Source organism: Notamacropus eugenii, chromosome 3 (genome assembly GCF_028372415.1).
Source record: "Notamacropus eugenii isolate mMacEug1 chromosome 3, mMacEug1.pri_v2, whole genome shotgun sequence".
Lineage (NCBI taxonomy): Eukaryota > Metazoa > Chordata > Mammalia > Diprotodontia > Macropodidae > Notamacropus > Notamacropus eugenii.
Window position 1 is genome coordinate 376,179,547 of NC_092874.1, and position 18,211 is coordinate 376,197,757.

At 38.0% G+C, this 18,211-nt stretch overlaps 1 protein-coding gene across 3 annotated transcripts in view; it reads left to right on the forward strand.

Annotated features, from left to right (window-relative positions):
* Nucleotides 1-18,211, forward strand: part of PCSK5 (proprotein convertase subtilisin/kexin type 5) — a 602,002-nt gene that overhangs the window by 272,276 nt on the left and 311,515 nt on the right. For all 3 annotated transcript variants that reach the window (XM_072597475.1, XM_072597476.1, XM_072597477.1), the window contains exons 8-9: nucleotides 4,590-4,802; nucleotides 17,483-17,583. In XM_072597475.1, the coding sequence (XP_072453576.1) occupies nucleotides 4,590-4,802; nucleotides 17,483-17,583 (314 nt within the window). The remainder of the gene's footprint in view (nucleotides 1-4,589; nucleotides 4,803-17,482; nucleotides 17,584-18,211) is intronic.

Genomic DNA, 18,211 nt, shown 5'->3' on the forward strand with positions numbered 1-18,211 from the left:
CTCCAATAAGAAATTTGTTGAATATCTTCTATCTAATTTCATGCCACAACTCTGTTAATGAACTTCCTTGCAAACACCCCCCAAATTTCTTTTTATAACAGTTTATATGTTATAATTTTTAAAATTAATAGTATTTTATTTTTTCCCAATTACATGTCAAGAAAATTTTCAACATTCATTTTTTGAAAGATTTTGAGACCCAAGGTAATCTAGCTCAAATCTCACCTCTGATACATACCTGGCTTTGTGACCTCCAGTAAGTTATTTAACCTCTCTCCATCCCAAGAGACTATAAATGGCAGGACAATTGCAGATCTGTTTTGGTTTCCTTATCCAAAGTTCCCTACACCAAAGAACAACAGAGCATCATTGAAGTTTGGGGAGAGGGGAGTGACATAATGTATGAATTGAGGAGATTGTTTTGTCAGGTGTGTGAATGAAGGCTTGGAAAGTGAATAAACCAGAAATAAGGAGACCCAGCCTTCTGGCTGTTACAGTACTCTAGGTGAGAGGTAGCAGGTGTCTGAATTAGTGTGACAATAAGAGTGAGAGCTGAGATCTGAGGATGAATAGATGAGTGTTACAGAAGAACAGTCAATAGGAGGGGGCAACTGATTGGATGTTAGAAGTGACAAAGAGAGAAAACTCAAAGGTGATTCTAAAATTTTGAGATAAAGTGACTTGGAGAGTAGTGGTATCATCAATGGAACTAGGGCAGGAGGGGAAACATCTAGGGGGAAGTCCAGTTACATGTTCCTTTTTGTGATATTGAGTTTGAACATCCAACGGACATTCATGCAGAACTATCTAATGGCTCATTGGAAATACAAGACTGAAGCTTTGGGGAGAAATCAGAGTTGGGTATAGAGATTTGGGAGTAATCTGCAAGGAGGTGATCACTGAATCATCAGTTTAGAGCTGGAAGTCACCTTAAGGGCCATCATACCTAAGCCCCTTATCTAGCAGTTGAGTAAACTGAGACCCAGAGAGATTAGGTAACTTGTCAAGGGTCACACTATTAGTATCTGAGATTGACTCTGAACTTAAATCTGCCTGCCACCAAGTTCAGTGTACTGTGTACTGTTCATAATACCACAGAAGTAGATGAGATTGCTAAAGGAGAATACATGGAAAGAGAAGAAAGGAGGGCTGTGTTGAGAGACTCATTGCTGTATAACAGTGGTGGCCTTTCTCCAGTCTACATCTGTGTGAGACTGGAACACAAACCATGGTCCTGCTCTTTACCCCTTCCATTCAATTATGTAAGGATACTGACTATAACTTGGTACATTCCCAAGACAGATTTTGATCAAGTACTCGCCTTTTCTCAGTCTTCAGTCAAGAAATTAAGAGAATGAATGGAGTTAGGTGAAGCACCTTCTGGCCTTCACAGAATCATAGTATGTAAGTCAGGAAGGACCTTGGAGGTCATTTAGTGTAACCCCTCCCCATTTTACAGATAAGGAAATTAAAGCCAAGGGAAATGAAGTACTTATCCTGGGTCACACAACCAGTAAGGAGCAGAATCAGGATTTGAATCCAAGCTTTCTTATTTGAAGTTCAGAGCTGTTTCTTCTAAAGAAATGGAAGAGATTTTGCAGATCATCCAACCATCTTGTTTCTTTGATGCCTCCAATAAGAAATTTGTTGAATATCTTCTATCTAATTTCATGCCACAACTCTGTTAATGAACTTCCTTGCAAACACCCCCCAAATTTCTTTTTATAACAGTTTATATGTTATAATTTTTAAAATTAATAGTATTTTATTTTTTCCCAATTACATGTCAAGAAAATTTTCAACATTCATTTTTTGAAAGATTTTGAGTTCCAAATTTTTTTCCTCCCTCCCACCTCTCATCCCTCCCTGAGATCACAAGAAATCTGGTACAGGTTATACATGTACAACAATGTAAAATACATTTTCTACATTAGTCATATTGTGAAAAAAGAAAACAGAAAAAAAAGGAAAAACACACACCACACAAGTGAAAATATTATGCATTGTTCTGCATTCAGATTCCATCAATTCTTTCTCTGAATGTGGATAGCATTTTCCATCATAAGTCTTTGGAATTGTCTCAGATCATTGCTGAGAAGAGCTAAGTTAATCCTAGTTGATCATCACATAGTGTTACTGTACAGTTCTGTTCTGCTCACTTCACTCAGCATCAGTTCATGTAAATCTTTCCAGGTTTTTCTGAAATCCATCTACTCATCATATCTTATTTATCATTTTCCTTTTCTGTCATATTAGCCAATCTAATGGGTGTAAGGTACTACCTTAGAATTGTTTTAATTTGCGTTTCTCTAATCAATAGTGATGTAAAGCTTTTTTATATGACTGTAGATTGCTTTGATTTCTTTATCAATAAATTGCCTATTCAGATCTTCTGAACTGCCTCTTCATATCCTTTGATCCCCATTTCTTTGAAGTCATTGTTGCCTTCTTCCATTTTTTTTTTTAGATTTGAGTTGTAGTTAACAAGAACATTTATAGTCTACCCTGGTATGAAGAGTTCAAATCCTGGGGTGAATTAGTCTAGATTACTCTAGATCAAGAGTTTGTAAGCTGGGGCTTGTGAACTTATATTTTTATAACTGTATTTCAAGATAATTAATCCTTTGTAACCCTATGAATTTTACTTTATGCACTCCGAAATGTTATTCTGAGGAGGGATTCATAGATCTCAGCAGACTGCCAAAGGAGTCCATGACACAGAAAAGGTTAAGATCCCCTGATGTAGTTTCTGAGTGTTCTCTGTCCTGGTGGCTCTTCCCAGGATAATATTCTCCAGAATCTCCAAAATAACATTCTGAAAAAAATCAATAACAAAATAGTCACTGTAACTGAGGTGGAATTAGAATAGTCTACCAAAAAAAAAAAAAGATGCACCTTACAGATATGGGTTATATTCCCAGTTGTATCCTTAACTAGCCCCTGTGACCTTGAGCAAGTTATTTAACTTCTTTGGGAACCAGTTTCCTCATTTAGGAAGTTATGGTGTTAGATTAGGAGACTCCCCCTAAGGTTTCTTCTGACTTACAATTCTATAGTTCCTTTAAAATTAGATTACTTGCCCCAGATGTAATTTTGTAGCCAAATTCTTTATCTTTACTCAATAAACATTTATTAAGCACCTACTAAGTGATAAAGATATAATCCAATGACCCCACACAAAAGGAAACTGAAAAGGGAAGGAAGAAGATATGGAATGTAGGGGACAGAGAACATGATAGGAAGGGCAGCTGAATAGGAATGAAAAGCTGGTTAACCTGGATCTTCTCCTTAAATGGAGATTATGGAAGGAGCTGTCTTCTCTGCCTTCCAGTTAGAGGAGCCCCAGGGGACAGAGAGTACTGATGAGGATGAGTAGTAGGGGTGATGTGGTCTTGCAGCATCATAAGGTTCTTGTAGGCATAATGGAGAATTCCAAAGGTGTATGGCCTACAGGAAATGATTCCAAGTGCAGTTTTCTGTTTCCTAGTGAAAAGACATCTTATCAGGCCATATGTTATCCAGAGTCTCAGTAGGCCTATGTTCTTACTCAACTCGATTACTTATTTGGTTTATGGTCCAAGGTTAATTTTACCCATCCTGTGCTACTCTCTTGACATCTTAGGGAAATAGGATTAATAATCCTAACCTATCTCTTATGGTTGTACTGAAAATTTAATGGCAATTATTGTGCAAGGTTCATTCCACTGGGGACCTTATGTGATCGATGATTGTGTCAGGCATACCCTAGATTGGGAAAGCAAATACCATTCTCTGAGAGAGTGGTTTAAGCCCTGATAAGAATTGCATTCATTTTGATGCAATCAGATTTTGCAAAATGGTATCATGGAAAATATGCTAGACTTGGGGCAAGGACACCTGGATTCAAATCCCACCTCAGACATATACTAGACATATGACCTTGGGGCAAATTACTTAACCTTTCTGGACACCATTGTATTCATCTGCAAAATCAGGGGTTTGTACTTAATGGCCTATAAGATTCCTTCCAGTCAAATTTATGAGCCTATGTTCTAAGTCATTTAACCTCTCAGCCTCAATTTTCTCTTCTGTAAAAGAAGGATATCAATATTTTTCTGACCTCCCTTAAAGGGTTGTTGTGGAGAAAGTATTTTGTAAACCTTAAAGTCCTACATATATATATGTGTGTGTGTGTGTGTGTGTGTGTGTGTGTTTGTATGTATATATGTTTTTCTTGGGGAGGGAAAGGAAAGGGAAGGAAGAAGCATTTATATATACTCTACTATGTACCAGGCACTATGCTAACATTTTACAAATATCTCATTTGATCCTCACAACAACCCTGTAAGGTAGGTTGTGTTATTATCTCCATGTTACAGTGGAGGAAACGAAGTCAGACAGAGGTTGGGTGACTTGCCCAGGGTCACACAGCTAATAAATGTCTGAGGTCAGAATTGAATTCAGGTCTTCCTGACTCCAGACCAAATATGTTATCCACTGTGCCACCTTGCTGCCATCACTAGTTTTGTTTTTACTTAGATAGAACACCTAGCACCTAGTACCCTGTGTTTCCCAAAGGCATTTAATCATTAAGTATTGTTTTCAAACAGGGAAGAAGAGGCCTCGGCTCTGTTTTCGTTTGGGCATCTGGAAATGGGGGAAGAAGTAAAGACCACTGCTCCTGTGATGGGTACACCAACAGCATCTACACTATCTCAATAAGTAGTACTGCTGAAAGTGGGAAGAAACCATGGTATCTGGAAGAGTGTTCATCAACGCTGGCCACAACGTATAGCAGTGGAGAATCTTACGATAAGAAAATCGTATGTCTTTAAATCTAATGTCTATTTTTTTAAAATCCCATGACATCAAGGTAAAGAAAAACTGACAGATAATGCAAGGGAAAGAATAAGTGGATTCATACAAACCATGACTGAGAAGGTTAATCAGCTCCTAGAAGGTTTTCACCTTTAAAAAAAACAAACAAACAACTGAAATACCAAACAATTTACTGTGAAATTGGATCTTTTTCTTTCGATTTAATTTCTCAGAGGATCATGGCTAGAGCAAGAAGGAATCTTAGAGACTATTTTTTTTAATAAGAAAACTGAGGTCCAGGGAGATGACATGCCTTACCCAAGGTGACACAGGCAATTAGTGTCACAGATTGGATTTGAACCCGCCTCCTGGGACTTCAGAGCTTGGGCTCTTGGATTCTCTTCCACAAATGCCTGATTCAGGGTGAACGTGCATTTCATCAGGAGGCAGGTGATTTAGGGGAAACAACACTGTGCTAGGAGTCAGGAGAGCAGGCTTCTACTCCTATCTGTGCCACTAATTAGCTATGTGACCTTGTACAAGCCATCCCAGTTTCTTCACTGTAAATCTCAATTCAACAACCATTTGTTAAACTTTGTGTGCACGGTACTATGCCAAGAGCTGGTTGTTCAGAGACAAAACAAAACCACCCCCCCAAAAAATAGCCCCTACCTTCAGTCCTCATATTCTATGGGGATAATAATGATTGGGTATGCCTCATACGATCTGCTCTGTACATCAGCTGAAATAATGCATGGAAAAGCCTTTGTAAATTTTAAAATTCTATGCCAATGTTAGCTACTATTATTTATTCTGGTTATCACCAACATTGTTTTTCTGCTCTATGGCTTCTTTAGCTATTAAATAAGAGGGCTTATGGTAGAGAAGAAGTCTTCAGCTAGATTTCATGGGGCCTATGAACTTGGATGAAAAAAATTACATCTTTATTTTTACCGACTTCTAGTTGAAATTTAGCATTTCCTCCAATTATTTAAAAATGTGATTGTGAAAAGGTTCCTAGGCTTCTCTTGACAGCCAAAGGGGTCCAATACACAAAAAAGAAATAGAGCATCTTCCTTAAGTGTTCTCTTAGGCCCCTTCCAACTCTAATCATCTATGAGTCCATAAAAAAGCCAGATAAGTTTTGAACTACTATTAATTTAATGTTCTTTAAAAGCAAAAATTGGATATGCATGATTTTCCAAATGAGCAACACCAATTGTGCTTCAGAAATAGAAGTGTGTTTTTCCAGTCAGTCATCAGCGTGCCTTCTTATCTCTCTTTTAAATCTTGCTGTTGGTACACTTTAGTACCCAGCCTTCTTTTCCTGCTGTCCAACATTGACTTGACAATTTTTCATTCTGACACCTTTTCATCCTTTATCTTTTCCTGAAGCCATGCTTGTAAACTGTCTGGTGGTGTAATTTATCGTTTTGTTTGGAAACCTGGCCATGTTACCTGACACTTTTTAGCAGGAAGTTGACAAAGCCACTTGTCAGCCTCTGGGCCCCAATTTCCTGTGGGTTCACTAGGATCCTGTTACCTTCCTCTTGCAGGTCAGTCCAAAATTCCTGGAGCTGACTTTCCCCAGATACCTAGTATGCAAATGACAGAATGAGGTTAAGTTCCAGATTAAATCCTCCTAGCCCATCCTAACTTTTTTAATTGTACTGTTTTGCACAATTGAAATGAAGACCATCCTCCCTTTTCAATGTCACATTATCTCTTGGGATTTTTTTTCCATCAGTACTAGAGTAAGAGCATGAAAACTTAAATTTATATTCAGATGTCTCCAAAAGGTCCCACCTCACCCTCTCTTCTTCTGGTGACTGTATATCTTTCCTTATTCCTCATAGCAGAGAACAAATAATGCTCATGTTCATTTCAAATTATAAAGTTGGTGATTATTAGTTCTGAGATACATTCACCTGTGTGTGTGTGTTGCTTATTATACCTGTTGTGTGTGTGTGTGTGTTTTTTTAATAGGCATATATCAAGGTTTATTTACAATTATTTGATGAGTACTTTTTTTACAGTCCTAAGTTTATTTTTTAGGCTGATCATAAATGTATCAGCAAATGACACCAGAAAAAAGAGCATCTTTATAGAGCTGTCTGATTGACTGGTACACAGAGAAAAAATTGGCATCATTCTCTAAAGCATTTCATATTTTCAGAAGCCTTACTTTGATTCCTATTTTAAAAATCAAACATAAGAATAAAAATATGAAAAATATCCCTTTCTGCCATTAAGGACCTCACTCCTTCTGAGGGATCTTATGGACTGACAGTCCTGCCTCAGGGTCAATGCATACGTATAATGCTCCTACTCATCCAGAGTCTATAGGGAGGGGATGACTAGCACCTCTGGTGTGAGGGCTTACTGAGCCATTTTCAGGGCTGCTCATCCGCTTTTGGTGTCTATCTATCCCCCAACTCTCACTCGGGGCTCCAAGAAGCCATAGCATGTCCAGTGACTGAACCCCAGTAAACTAACTCATTAGATGAGCTAAACAAGGTTGAGAGAAGCTAACAGGTCTCAAACTCACTGCTGAGCTAGGGGGATGTCTACCTCAATTATATGAAGACCTCTGAATAGTGGAATGGGTGGATGAGAACAGTTTGTTCCAACAGCCATGAAGGCGGCTGAAAGAGGAGCCGTGGAACATTTAGAACTTGGTCAGACATTGAAGATACCTAGGTTATCCCTTGCATCCCATATCATTGTCAGTCATCCTGACATTTGACTTGCCAATGACTATGGAAGAGAGAGTGAGGCTGATGATTTGTGCAACTCTGCCTTACTTAAATCCAATTCATGCACCAGTCAAGACATCATTCATTTATGATGTCATTGGTTTCTGAAAACAGAGAATTGACATCAGTAACACCAGTTCATACTAGGATGTTGCTAGATTTTATATTATTCTCCATTCTGAGAAGGGACATGTAAGAAGAGAGAAGGTTAGACAAGGTTGTCTCCAAGTTCAATAACATATGAACCATGTTAGTTAATTAATAATGATGGTGATAAGTATTTATATAGTACTTCAAGATTTGCAAAATGCTTTGCAAATATGATCTCACTTTATCCTAAAACCATGGGAACTCAGTGCCATTAGCAGACAGAGATTAAGTGACTTACCCAAGGTCACTCAGCTAATAAGTATCTGAGGTCATATTTGAACTTAAGACTTTCTGAATCCATGTGCAGCACTGCATCCACCGTATCACCCAGCTGCCTACACAGAAAAATATAAAGATATAAATTTTATTTAATTGGGAGTTTAGGAGAGAGAATCTGTGATTTTTTCAGTGTGAGAAGGTTCTTCTTTTCTACCAGTACAGATCCTTTTGTGCAACTCTTAGAGAGTTGCTTGGGGCCCCAGGGAAGTTAAATGACTTGTTTAGGATTATCCAGTCAATGTGTTCAAAAACAGGACTTGTACCTGTCTTTCTGGCTCTAATGCTAACCATTTCCCTTTTACTCCATGCTGCCTCTCTCCTGTATTTATTATTGTAAATAATGTTACCTATGTCATGATCCAAAGGACAGCATAAAAGTGTTACTTAATTTTCTTTTTTTTCTTTTTCTCCTTATATATTGTGCATTTACAGCAAATACTCTTTTATCTTGAAGAAATCAATGGGGTTTCTATACTCTGGGATGCTGGCCATCCATTCCCAAAATTTTAGCTATTTTTGGTTGTCGTGTTTGGGTGGGATGTTTTGATTCCTTCTGACTTAACCTTTCATTCCAGTAATTTTTCTGCATGTTTTCTCTGCTTTTCCTCTATTGAATCCTTATCTTGGTACCTAATATGTTTTCCCCATTCCTAGTGATAAAGGAGAGCACAAAGGGGTCATTAGATTTCCCTGTAATCGCTGTTCTTAGATTCAAAGACTTACAGAGCTGGAAAAGACCTTAAGAAATCATGTCTCCAGTCTAGTCCCGTGAAAAGTCCCAGAATGCTGATGTGACATGCAAGATGACACATTTAGTTAGTGGCAGGGCCAATACTTACAATCCAGATCCCCTAGCTCCTCAGAACAACTAGTCATAATTGTTATTTTGTACCTTGTCTCCCTGAGTTTATTTACTCCATGTGAAAACTCAGAGGGAGAATTTTAGAAAACTACCAGCTGCCAAGCTCTCAATTATGGTGAGGCCCTCCTGACCGTACATTCACTACCATGGGCTGACACTATCTGATGGTCTACTCACAAAGAAATGCTTAACTCCACAGTAGCCTGCTCCAGAGGAATGAACCATGGATCCTTTCTATGGTTCCTGGAGAGTTAAAATGCATATGATGAAATTTAACTTACTCATAAAATCTCTGTCCCTTCAATTTTCAGATTTTACATTGTAAATCTTTGATCTACTTTTCTTGTTAACAATATCTTTTGTTTATTTTTTAAACTCTTCTGATTTCCTACTCCATTTTAATAGTGATTTCTCCCAGTATACATCATTCAAATTATTTGATCTGGTTTGTTCCAAATTGCCTAAGACAATGTAACTGTTGCGTCCAGACAGCCAAGAGGGATAATTTCTACTTGGTGTAGTATAGTGGGGAAAGTGCCTGAACCTGGAATTGGAAGACCTAGCTTGAATTTCTGACTCTGCCACCTATTAGCTGTGTGACCCTGAGCAAATCACTCAACCTCTCACAGCAGAGGAACATTGGGACCCATTCTACCTATATAGCAAAGCTCTTGTTTATATTAACTGCATTCAAGTTATGTATTTATTTAACATGCTGTAATCTGGTATCAGCTCCAACCTTTCATTTCCCAGCTTTCCCTCATCCTTTCTAAGTTTCAAAATGAGACCTAATTTCATGCTGGTAGATAGTGATCTATTTTCTCAACGGGCTTTGATCCAGAAGCCTGTGCTCCCTTGCTGAGTGTTTGCCGACAGACATTAAAGAGACAAGTGTATTTTTTAGGATTTTCAGTCTTTGGAGTCATGCATTTAGTACCGTCAGACTAGAATGATTTCCCTTTGTATTCAGTCCTGTTCCCCAAATACATTAATTTCCTTCTGCCATTTATACACTTTCCAAATGTTCTTGGTACGATTATTCATTCAAGGGGTACCTTTGTGGTCAGAATATGGGCATATCTGTGGGACGTTGAACCAACCGTCCTCTTTCACTGTAAGCTGCTTGAAGGTAAGACCTATGTCTTACCTCATCTTTGTGTCCCTCTTAAAACCTCTCCCTACTTTGATATTCTGGGAACTTAATACTTAATAAATGCTTTCACCTAATAAACACTAAACCTAAGAGGTGACCAGTGTTTTCACCTAATAAACGCTAAACCTAAGAGGTGACCAGTGTTTATTAGGTGAAAACAAGAAAACCCAGCATATCAAAGTAGGGAGAAGTGTTAGGAGGAACACAAAGATGAGGTCATATATAGATCTTGCTTTCAAGCAGGCTGCCAATGAACTGGTCCCAGCAAGGAAGCTGACTGAGTTGCATTCAGGAAATTGTATAGCATTTTGAACTGATCAAGCACGTATTTATTAAGTACCTACTATGTGCCAGATGCTGTGCTAGATACTAAGGATACCAAGAGAAGAAAGGAATAGCTTTTCTACCTATCCAGTGTTTTATATAGGCCAGGGGGTGCAGTAGAAAAATCACAGGGCTTGGAATCAGGGAGACCTCAGTTCAAATCCAGCCTCAGACGTTTATTAGCTGTGGGACTCTGGGCAAGTCAGTTGATCACGGACTGCCTCAGTTTTCTTATTTGTTAAATGGAGCTAAGAGCACCTACCTCACAGATTTGTTGCAAGGATCAAATGTGATAATCATTTTAAAGTGCTTACCACAATGCCTAGTGCACATTAAGTGCTATAGAAAGGTTAGCTGCTACTACCGCTACTACTACTACTACTACTACTACTACTACTACTACTACTACTACTACTACTACTACTACTACTACTGCTGCTGCTGCTGCTACTACTACTATTTTAGTTATCATCTGGTCATAGGAAACCCAGCTTTGTTTAGCCTTTGAGAGGTTTTGAGAAAAATTATCCAGAAAAAAATCCAAAAGGGAGAAAAATTGTTCCCTAAAAGCTCTGGTTTTTATTTGGAACTGCTGAAAAAGTTCTGTATCTCTTGTTTGCCTTGGCTTGACATAGCTATTTTCCCCATATTGTCTGTGGCACTCTGGCACAACTGGATTGATTTTCAATGGTTAGCATGTAGCATTTTGTCCTAGCTATGGGTTAAATGTTGTTGCCTGAGTAGGCTTGCATGTGCACGTGGCATAGCGCACACAGCTGGCCCAGGAATTAGAAAGACCTGGGTCCTAGCGTAGCTTCTGATCCATGCTGATTCTGTGGCCTTGAGCAAGTTACCTAACTTTGTGGTCTCTCCAGAAGCTCTCATAAGACTGTAACTCTCAAAGCAGACAGCTAAGTGGTGGAGTGCCTAGAGGGGAGGACTTGAAGTCTGAAAGACCTGTGTTCAAATCATGCCTCGGATGTTTTAGGTATATGACGCTGGGCAAGCGGCTTCTCTTCTCTCTTAGCCATTTTTCTCATTTGTAAAATAAGGATAATAATAGTATCTACCTCGTAGGATTGTTGTAAGGATATATATCCTTAAAGTTCTACAGAAATATTGTTATTATTGTTAGTAAGCATTAGTTTGCATTAATCACAAGTTCATTTTTTTTTTTAAAAAGACAACTTTTTTTAAAAATTGGATAGAGCAGTGGATAGAGCACTGGGCCTCGAGTCAGGAAGACCTGAGTTCAGATTTGACCTCTGATACTTAGTATCTGTGTGATCCTGGACAAGTTACTTAACCGTGTTTGCCTCAGTTTCCTCATGTATAAAATGAACTGGAGAAGGAAATAGCAAACCACTCCAATCCCTTTGCCAAGAAAACCCCAAATGTGGTCACAAAGAGATCAGATATGACTGCGATAACTCAACAACAACCGGTAAACAAAACAAAACAAAACCTCATTATAATCTTTCTAAAGTGACATAGTAAGTAAACAAACATGTTTTGAACCTAGTAAGAGGTAGGTGCTCCCACTCATATACAACACCCTATCTGGAATTTATGAATCTTTTTTTTCCATATTGTCTTAGCAGGTACTTTTAATGTTTGCATGAATTTTGTTCAAATAGTTAAGACTGAGTTGAATCAGACCTTGCTACAGGATGGGAAGACTTGAAGGATAGTTGTCACATAATTGCCATACATAAGAATTATATTTTAAAAATTACAGTCAGCTGTATTCCTGCTCTCCAAACTTTGAACAATGCAGTTTAACAAGGATTTATCCTGCTTCTACCAAATACCTCCTTGGGAGAAACAGAACACAATACAAGTCAGGGTATGATTCAGTGGGAAAATGTGTCAGGCAGACAGAAAGTGTCATTAGAAGTCAGAGAAAGGAGAGATCAATATGGACTTGTCATTGATTCATTCAGCCTACATGTACTGAGTACTTTCTAAGTTCAAGGCCCATCGCTGGGGGGCTGGGAGTGATAGAAAGAAAACTAGGACATTGTTCATGCCCTTAAGAAACTTACAAGTTCCTTCATTATAGAGAGTAGCTATTACTTGAAGAGGGTCCAAAAATAAAAAAGCCACAAAACATTTGTATAATATTGTTAGCTGTATGGAAATCCTCACGGCCAAATCAATAAAACATGCTCTGTATGGGCCATCTGCCAAGCTTATATTACAGAGCCCTCCTTGACAATGATATTAATTAAAATGCAATTTTACCTATTGAATTATCTTTCCAAATTCTGGATATCCAAATTCCACATTCATGGAGATTCATTTGCAATGAACAACCTTTGTGTAAGCTAAACTCACATAGCCCTGTTTAGAAACTCGTGGATACCTTTTAGACATTACAGTCATATACTGGGGCTGCCCTGCCAATTGTATAAAGACTTTACTCCTTCAAGAGAGCTTTGATGTAAGTTTAATTTATGCCAAAAGAAGTTTGATTTTTGTATCAGTCTGTGATTGTTGTGGGCATCAAAAAATGAAATAGTCTTCCATCTTTTTTTTTTTAATCCTGTTGTGCTAAATAAATCAACACCACATATTTTATTCATTAATACATTTAGTTTTTCATTTCTACCATTAGCCCTCACAAGGGATCTGGAACGACTTTTCTTGGCCAATGTTTAAAAAACAGAGATAAAAGTTGATAGTAGAAATTGATTCCGCTTAGCAGACTCTAATGTCACTTGCTGCTTAAAAAAGAAAATTTCACTGTGTTCATTTGCTCTTTTAGCTGCTACTACAAGGCCTCCTCAAAATATGGGAGTTGGTGTGATCATATATGATGTCAGAAAAAAAAGCAAGTACAGCAAAGTTTGAAATTCTTGTCATTTGAATGCATGAGTCAGTTAAACTGAATTACCATCAGGAAGTATAATCACTAGGTAAAAATGTTCTAGTCACTGCTAAGGCCTCAAGTAATGAAATGAGATAGCTTTTAAAAATGACAATGATCACCTTAGAAGTTATTCTTACTGGAAACCCTATTTTGATCTTTCACACTTGCTCATTCTCACTTTCTCAATCAAAGGTTCTTAAACTTTTTCTTTTGGGGGATGGAAGGGTGGGGGAGAGGATGTGTGAGAGACATGGACCCCTTTGACATTCTAGTGAAGTCAGTGGACTCTTTTTCAAAATAGTGTCCTTAAATGTATAAAATAAATACATAGAATTATAAAAGAAAGTAATTATATTGAAATGAAATTATTAAAATATTTTAATCAAGTTCACATAGCTTAAGAACCCCTGTTCTAAACATATAAAGACAAATAGACTTAATAGATACCCCTTCCCCAGCCCTTATTTCTCCAGACCCCAATAAGGTTCCAAAGGAAGTTAATTATTTAATACAAATTCACCAACCAACCTCTATATCTTTAGCTGAATTTACTGTGGACAGTCATCTAGGTCTGCTAGTAGAGATGACTGACACAACTTTTATTAGGAGTCTAATGCCATTCCCTGTTTATTTCACTCAGAGGGGCAAAAATAGGATTTTTCACAGGTCATCTAAGAGGCCCACTGGTGAAGAATCCAGTTTGGGTGGTGAAATCAAGGGATTTACATTTCACCAAAAAAGAAAGGAAATGCATCCTGGAATGAAATCAAGACTCGTATATTTTTGGATAGTCTTAAACATAGTATTGTAATTTCCTTTGTATCCTCATCTGAGTGATACACATAGATTCTCCCTGCTCCCTACCCCCATGGGACCAAGTGACAGCTGAATGCTAACCATCCTTTTAACTCATGCTTTGTGACTCTATCAGGTTCTCTGTGCATGTATTGTGATTAATGAGGTTGCCCCCCCATGTGGTCCCAGAATTGGGAATGTCATTTTTCTTCTTGAAATTTGCTTGTTTCTTGGTGGTCTTATGCCTTTTCTTTCTAAGGAGAGACCCAAGAGTTCTCTGATGGGGCAGCGCTCCTTTAATGATGAAACCCTTGCCTTAGATCTTTCCGGTAATTTACACCTAAACATCTTCACCACTGTCAGTAACTTTCTTTTGAAATAGCCCTGCAGGAATTTCCACTTGAAACAGGAAGGGAAGAGAATGTGGATGTCTTCTTTGTCTTGTTTCTTCCCCCTGGGCAGAAGTGGGGGTGGGGTGTAGAGAATGGGTTTGAGGAAGACTTGCTGAAAGAAAAAAAAAAAGAGGATAGGTTTTGGAATGCGACAGATACATATTTATTATTACTTTAGAAAGTAAAAATGTAAAGATGACTTTTTAAATATAGATTATGCAAAAATAGATAGATAACCTAGTCATTTGTCTCAGATTTCTCAAAAGATATGCCTAAACTTGTATATGTGAGCGACAGGCACACAAAATGAAAGTGTTGGACGGGAAAAGGCAAATTATCATTTGGCACTTGACATCATGAAAATGTGAAGCCATGGTTTGGGGATGGCCAAAGGTGGTTATTTGAAATATTCATAAATTTTTCATACACTTTTGATATGGGCAGGAGGTGGATGTGTTTCTGAGGACGTTCACACAACTGAGGAATGAGCAAAGTGAGTGCCCAATGGGAAAACATCCTGCAAAATCTTTAGTTTTTTCCTATGCTGCTGGGAGAGTGGAGGGAACTGTAAGACTTAGTAAAACAGACAAATCTGTATGAATGAAGTCAGCTTAGAAGAATGGAGGCAAGCCTTCTCTCTGGGCTTCAACATATGTAAGGACCATAAGAGATATTGATTGCTGGTGCGTGAATACCATGACTGGTATTTCTTTGCTTTATAGAATGAAGGCACTCACATGAGTCAGACTCATTTGATTTAAAACCAATTCTGAAAAGACTGAGATTTCTAAATCTAGTCCCACGTGAAACATACAAACTTAGTCTCTAAACGCTTAGCATAAGGCATATATGTGTGCGTATACATATACATATATATGCATATATATATATACATATATATATACACACACATTTCCTGTATTTTCAGTATCTATTGCTCTTTAATCTTCATTAGATCATAATGCAGGCTGGGTTATTAGTGGCCAGGCTATAAATTTTGGTAGTCCTTACCACTCCCCATCTTCTTTTCTTTGTCATAATCTGCACTTCAGTGCCTCTCTAAATGTATAATTATGAGGCAAGAAAGCCAGGTAAATTACAATGTGTAAAACAGAAGGAAAGGAGAAGAGGAAAATCAAGAAAGAAAGGATACATGAAAATAAGAATGGTCCTGCAAATTGGTGGTACTCCCTATAAAATAAGTGTTTAACTAGATGACCTCAAAGACCCCTACCAGCTCCAACAGAACCCTATGATTTCAGTAAAGAATCACCAATTTCATGCATATGCACACAGTCTTCTCAACTGTTCTGACATCTTTGGATCCTGTCCTTTGAAAGATCCTATTTGTTTCTAGTAGGGCTTAAAAGAAATTCCACAGCTAGTTTATTAGGGATTTAAGTAGTACTTTTCTTCTGGGTAGCTCAGTGCACTTTACAAACTGAATTCCATTAATCCTCAAACTCGTCTTGGAGGGACCACATGGAGAGATTAGAGAGAAGGGGCATTGTTTTTCCGCCACCCGCCTTCACCTTTCTGCTGTGTTGGCCAAGAAAGGAGCCAATTGCATTACTGATTTCCACTAGGAATGAGAATCAGATCACTAGCTCATCTCACAAACCACTGAACACTTATTGGATGGCCATGGTGTTCAGACATTCCTGCATAGAGCTAGATTCACAATGGTCAGACGTTATTTATCTAGTTCCTACATTTTTACAAGGAAAAGAGAACAACACCAAATCTACTCATAATGACAAGTATACACAATAATGGCATGAATTTGTGTTACATGTAGGCTAATTCACAGATTGTTTGTATTGCTCTTTTAAAAGTCTTTGGGGATCTTTGTTCATACTCATTTCCATAAATCACTTAATTCTATTCTAATAAAAACTCTCATTCTCTCTCTCTCTCTCTCTCTCTCTCTCTCTCTCTCTCTCTCTCTCTCTCTCTCTCTCTCTCTCTCACACACACACGCAGGTATCCTACTGCACACATAATTATGACTAAAATGTGTGGGTGTGAATAGAATTATTTCTAAGCTTCTCTTGGTATTTATTTTTGTTTCAACAGATGGATGATCCATTTTTAAGCACAATTTTCAGATCCTTCACTTTACAGGTGCATCTCAAATGAATAATTGTTTGGAGATAAGTTGGCCATGGAGGCACCTGAAGCAGTCGATTAAAATCAGTCTTTTTTTATTTTATTTTGTCTCTTAATGTTTAAAATCTTATTGATGTCTCTTGTTTTTATACCAAACTCATTTCTGAATATATCCCTGCTCCCCATCCAGCAATCCATCCTTTGTAAAAAAAAAAAAAAAAAAAGATTTTTGAGGCAAAAAATCTCAGTAAAATTTACACATACAGCATGTTCACAGTTTGTCTCAAATTTGTTATTTCTTACAGTACAGTAATGGTGTAAGACATTCATATACAACCAGATTGATAGCTATTTACTTTGTATCTAGTTCTTTGCTGGTACAAAAGTTCTGCTAGAATCTTCCTTTTTGTCTTTGACCACTTTGGTGTTATATACATAGCAATGGGATCTCTGGGATATGGACAATTTCATTTTAGTTACTTCTAAAAAAAGTGTAATTCCTATTTGCTTTCCTTAATATTTGGACCACTTCACTGCTCTACTAACTCTGTATTAGGGTGGCTGTATTCCTACAACCCTTCCAACCTTCACTATTTACATTCTTTGTCTTTCATCTTTGCCAATTTTTCAAGTGTGAAGTGAAAACTCAGTCAACCAGTATTCATTAAGCACTTACTACGTATGCATCAGTCACTGTGCTAAGTGCTAGTTACTTTGATTTTTCTTATTAGTGATTTGAAGCAATTTTCCATAGGAATGTAAATTATTTATGATTCTTTTGAAAACCATCAAACTAATATTTTCAAAGCTTTCCCTCCTCCCTCTTTCTATTTCTCTTCTCTCCTCCCATTTATGATGACATTTCTTCCCCTATTCAAGGTTTTATTTCTTCTCTCATGTGTGACTCCTATTGGCCACAGAAAACAGTTTGCTTTTTGGTATTTTGGGGCTCTCCAAGCTGCATCTTAAAGTTTCACTTTTCCTCTTTTCCAGATCACCACAGATTTGAGGCAGCGTTGCACAGACAACCATACAGGAACATCAGCCTCAGCCCCTATGGCTGCTGGCATCATCGCCCTGGCCTTGGAAGCCAAGTAAGTTTTGATCTGTACCTTCTATTAATTGGTGACACCCTCCTTCTAGTAGGACCTGAACACCACTCCCTCTCCTGCCACTCAAAATATCATCTTTTTACCCCTCATTCCCTCCCCCCTAATAAGTTTATTGTGCATTTAGATGAGATTGGAAGATTTTTGTTAGAGATATAGGGGAGATAGTTTGTCATGTCAAAAGGCTGCTGGAGTTACCTTCCTGACAGACACAAAGCTTAGTGTCTGCATGGAGAGATGGCAGATACACATGTCAATATTAAGCTTGTACACGTGGCTGTAAAGCCTGGGGAGTGTGGCTTTGCTAGCTTCTGTTCACCATAGTTGCTATCCCTTAGAATCATGGGACCTCAGAATTGGAAGAGGCCCCAGAGGTCACCTAATGCCATCCATTCCCAAGATTGAATCTTTTTTTAGGACATTTCCAGCAAGTCATTCTTTACCTTTTGCTTAAGGATTTCCAGTGGAACTCATTCCTTCCCAAGGGAACCCATTCTGGCTTTAGACAGTTTAAGTTGCTTGTAAGCATGTCCCTTTCAGCCACATGAAATCTGCCTCTTTTCAATTCCCATTCACTTCCGTTTATCTTTCCCTCTGGGTCAAGTTGAGGAAG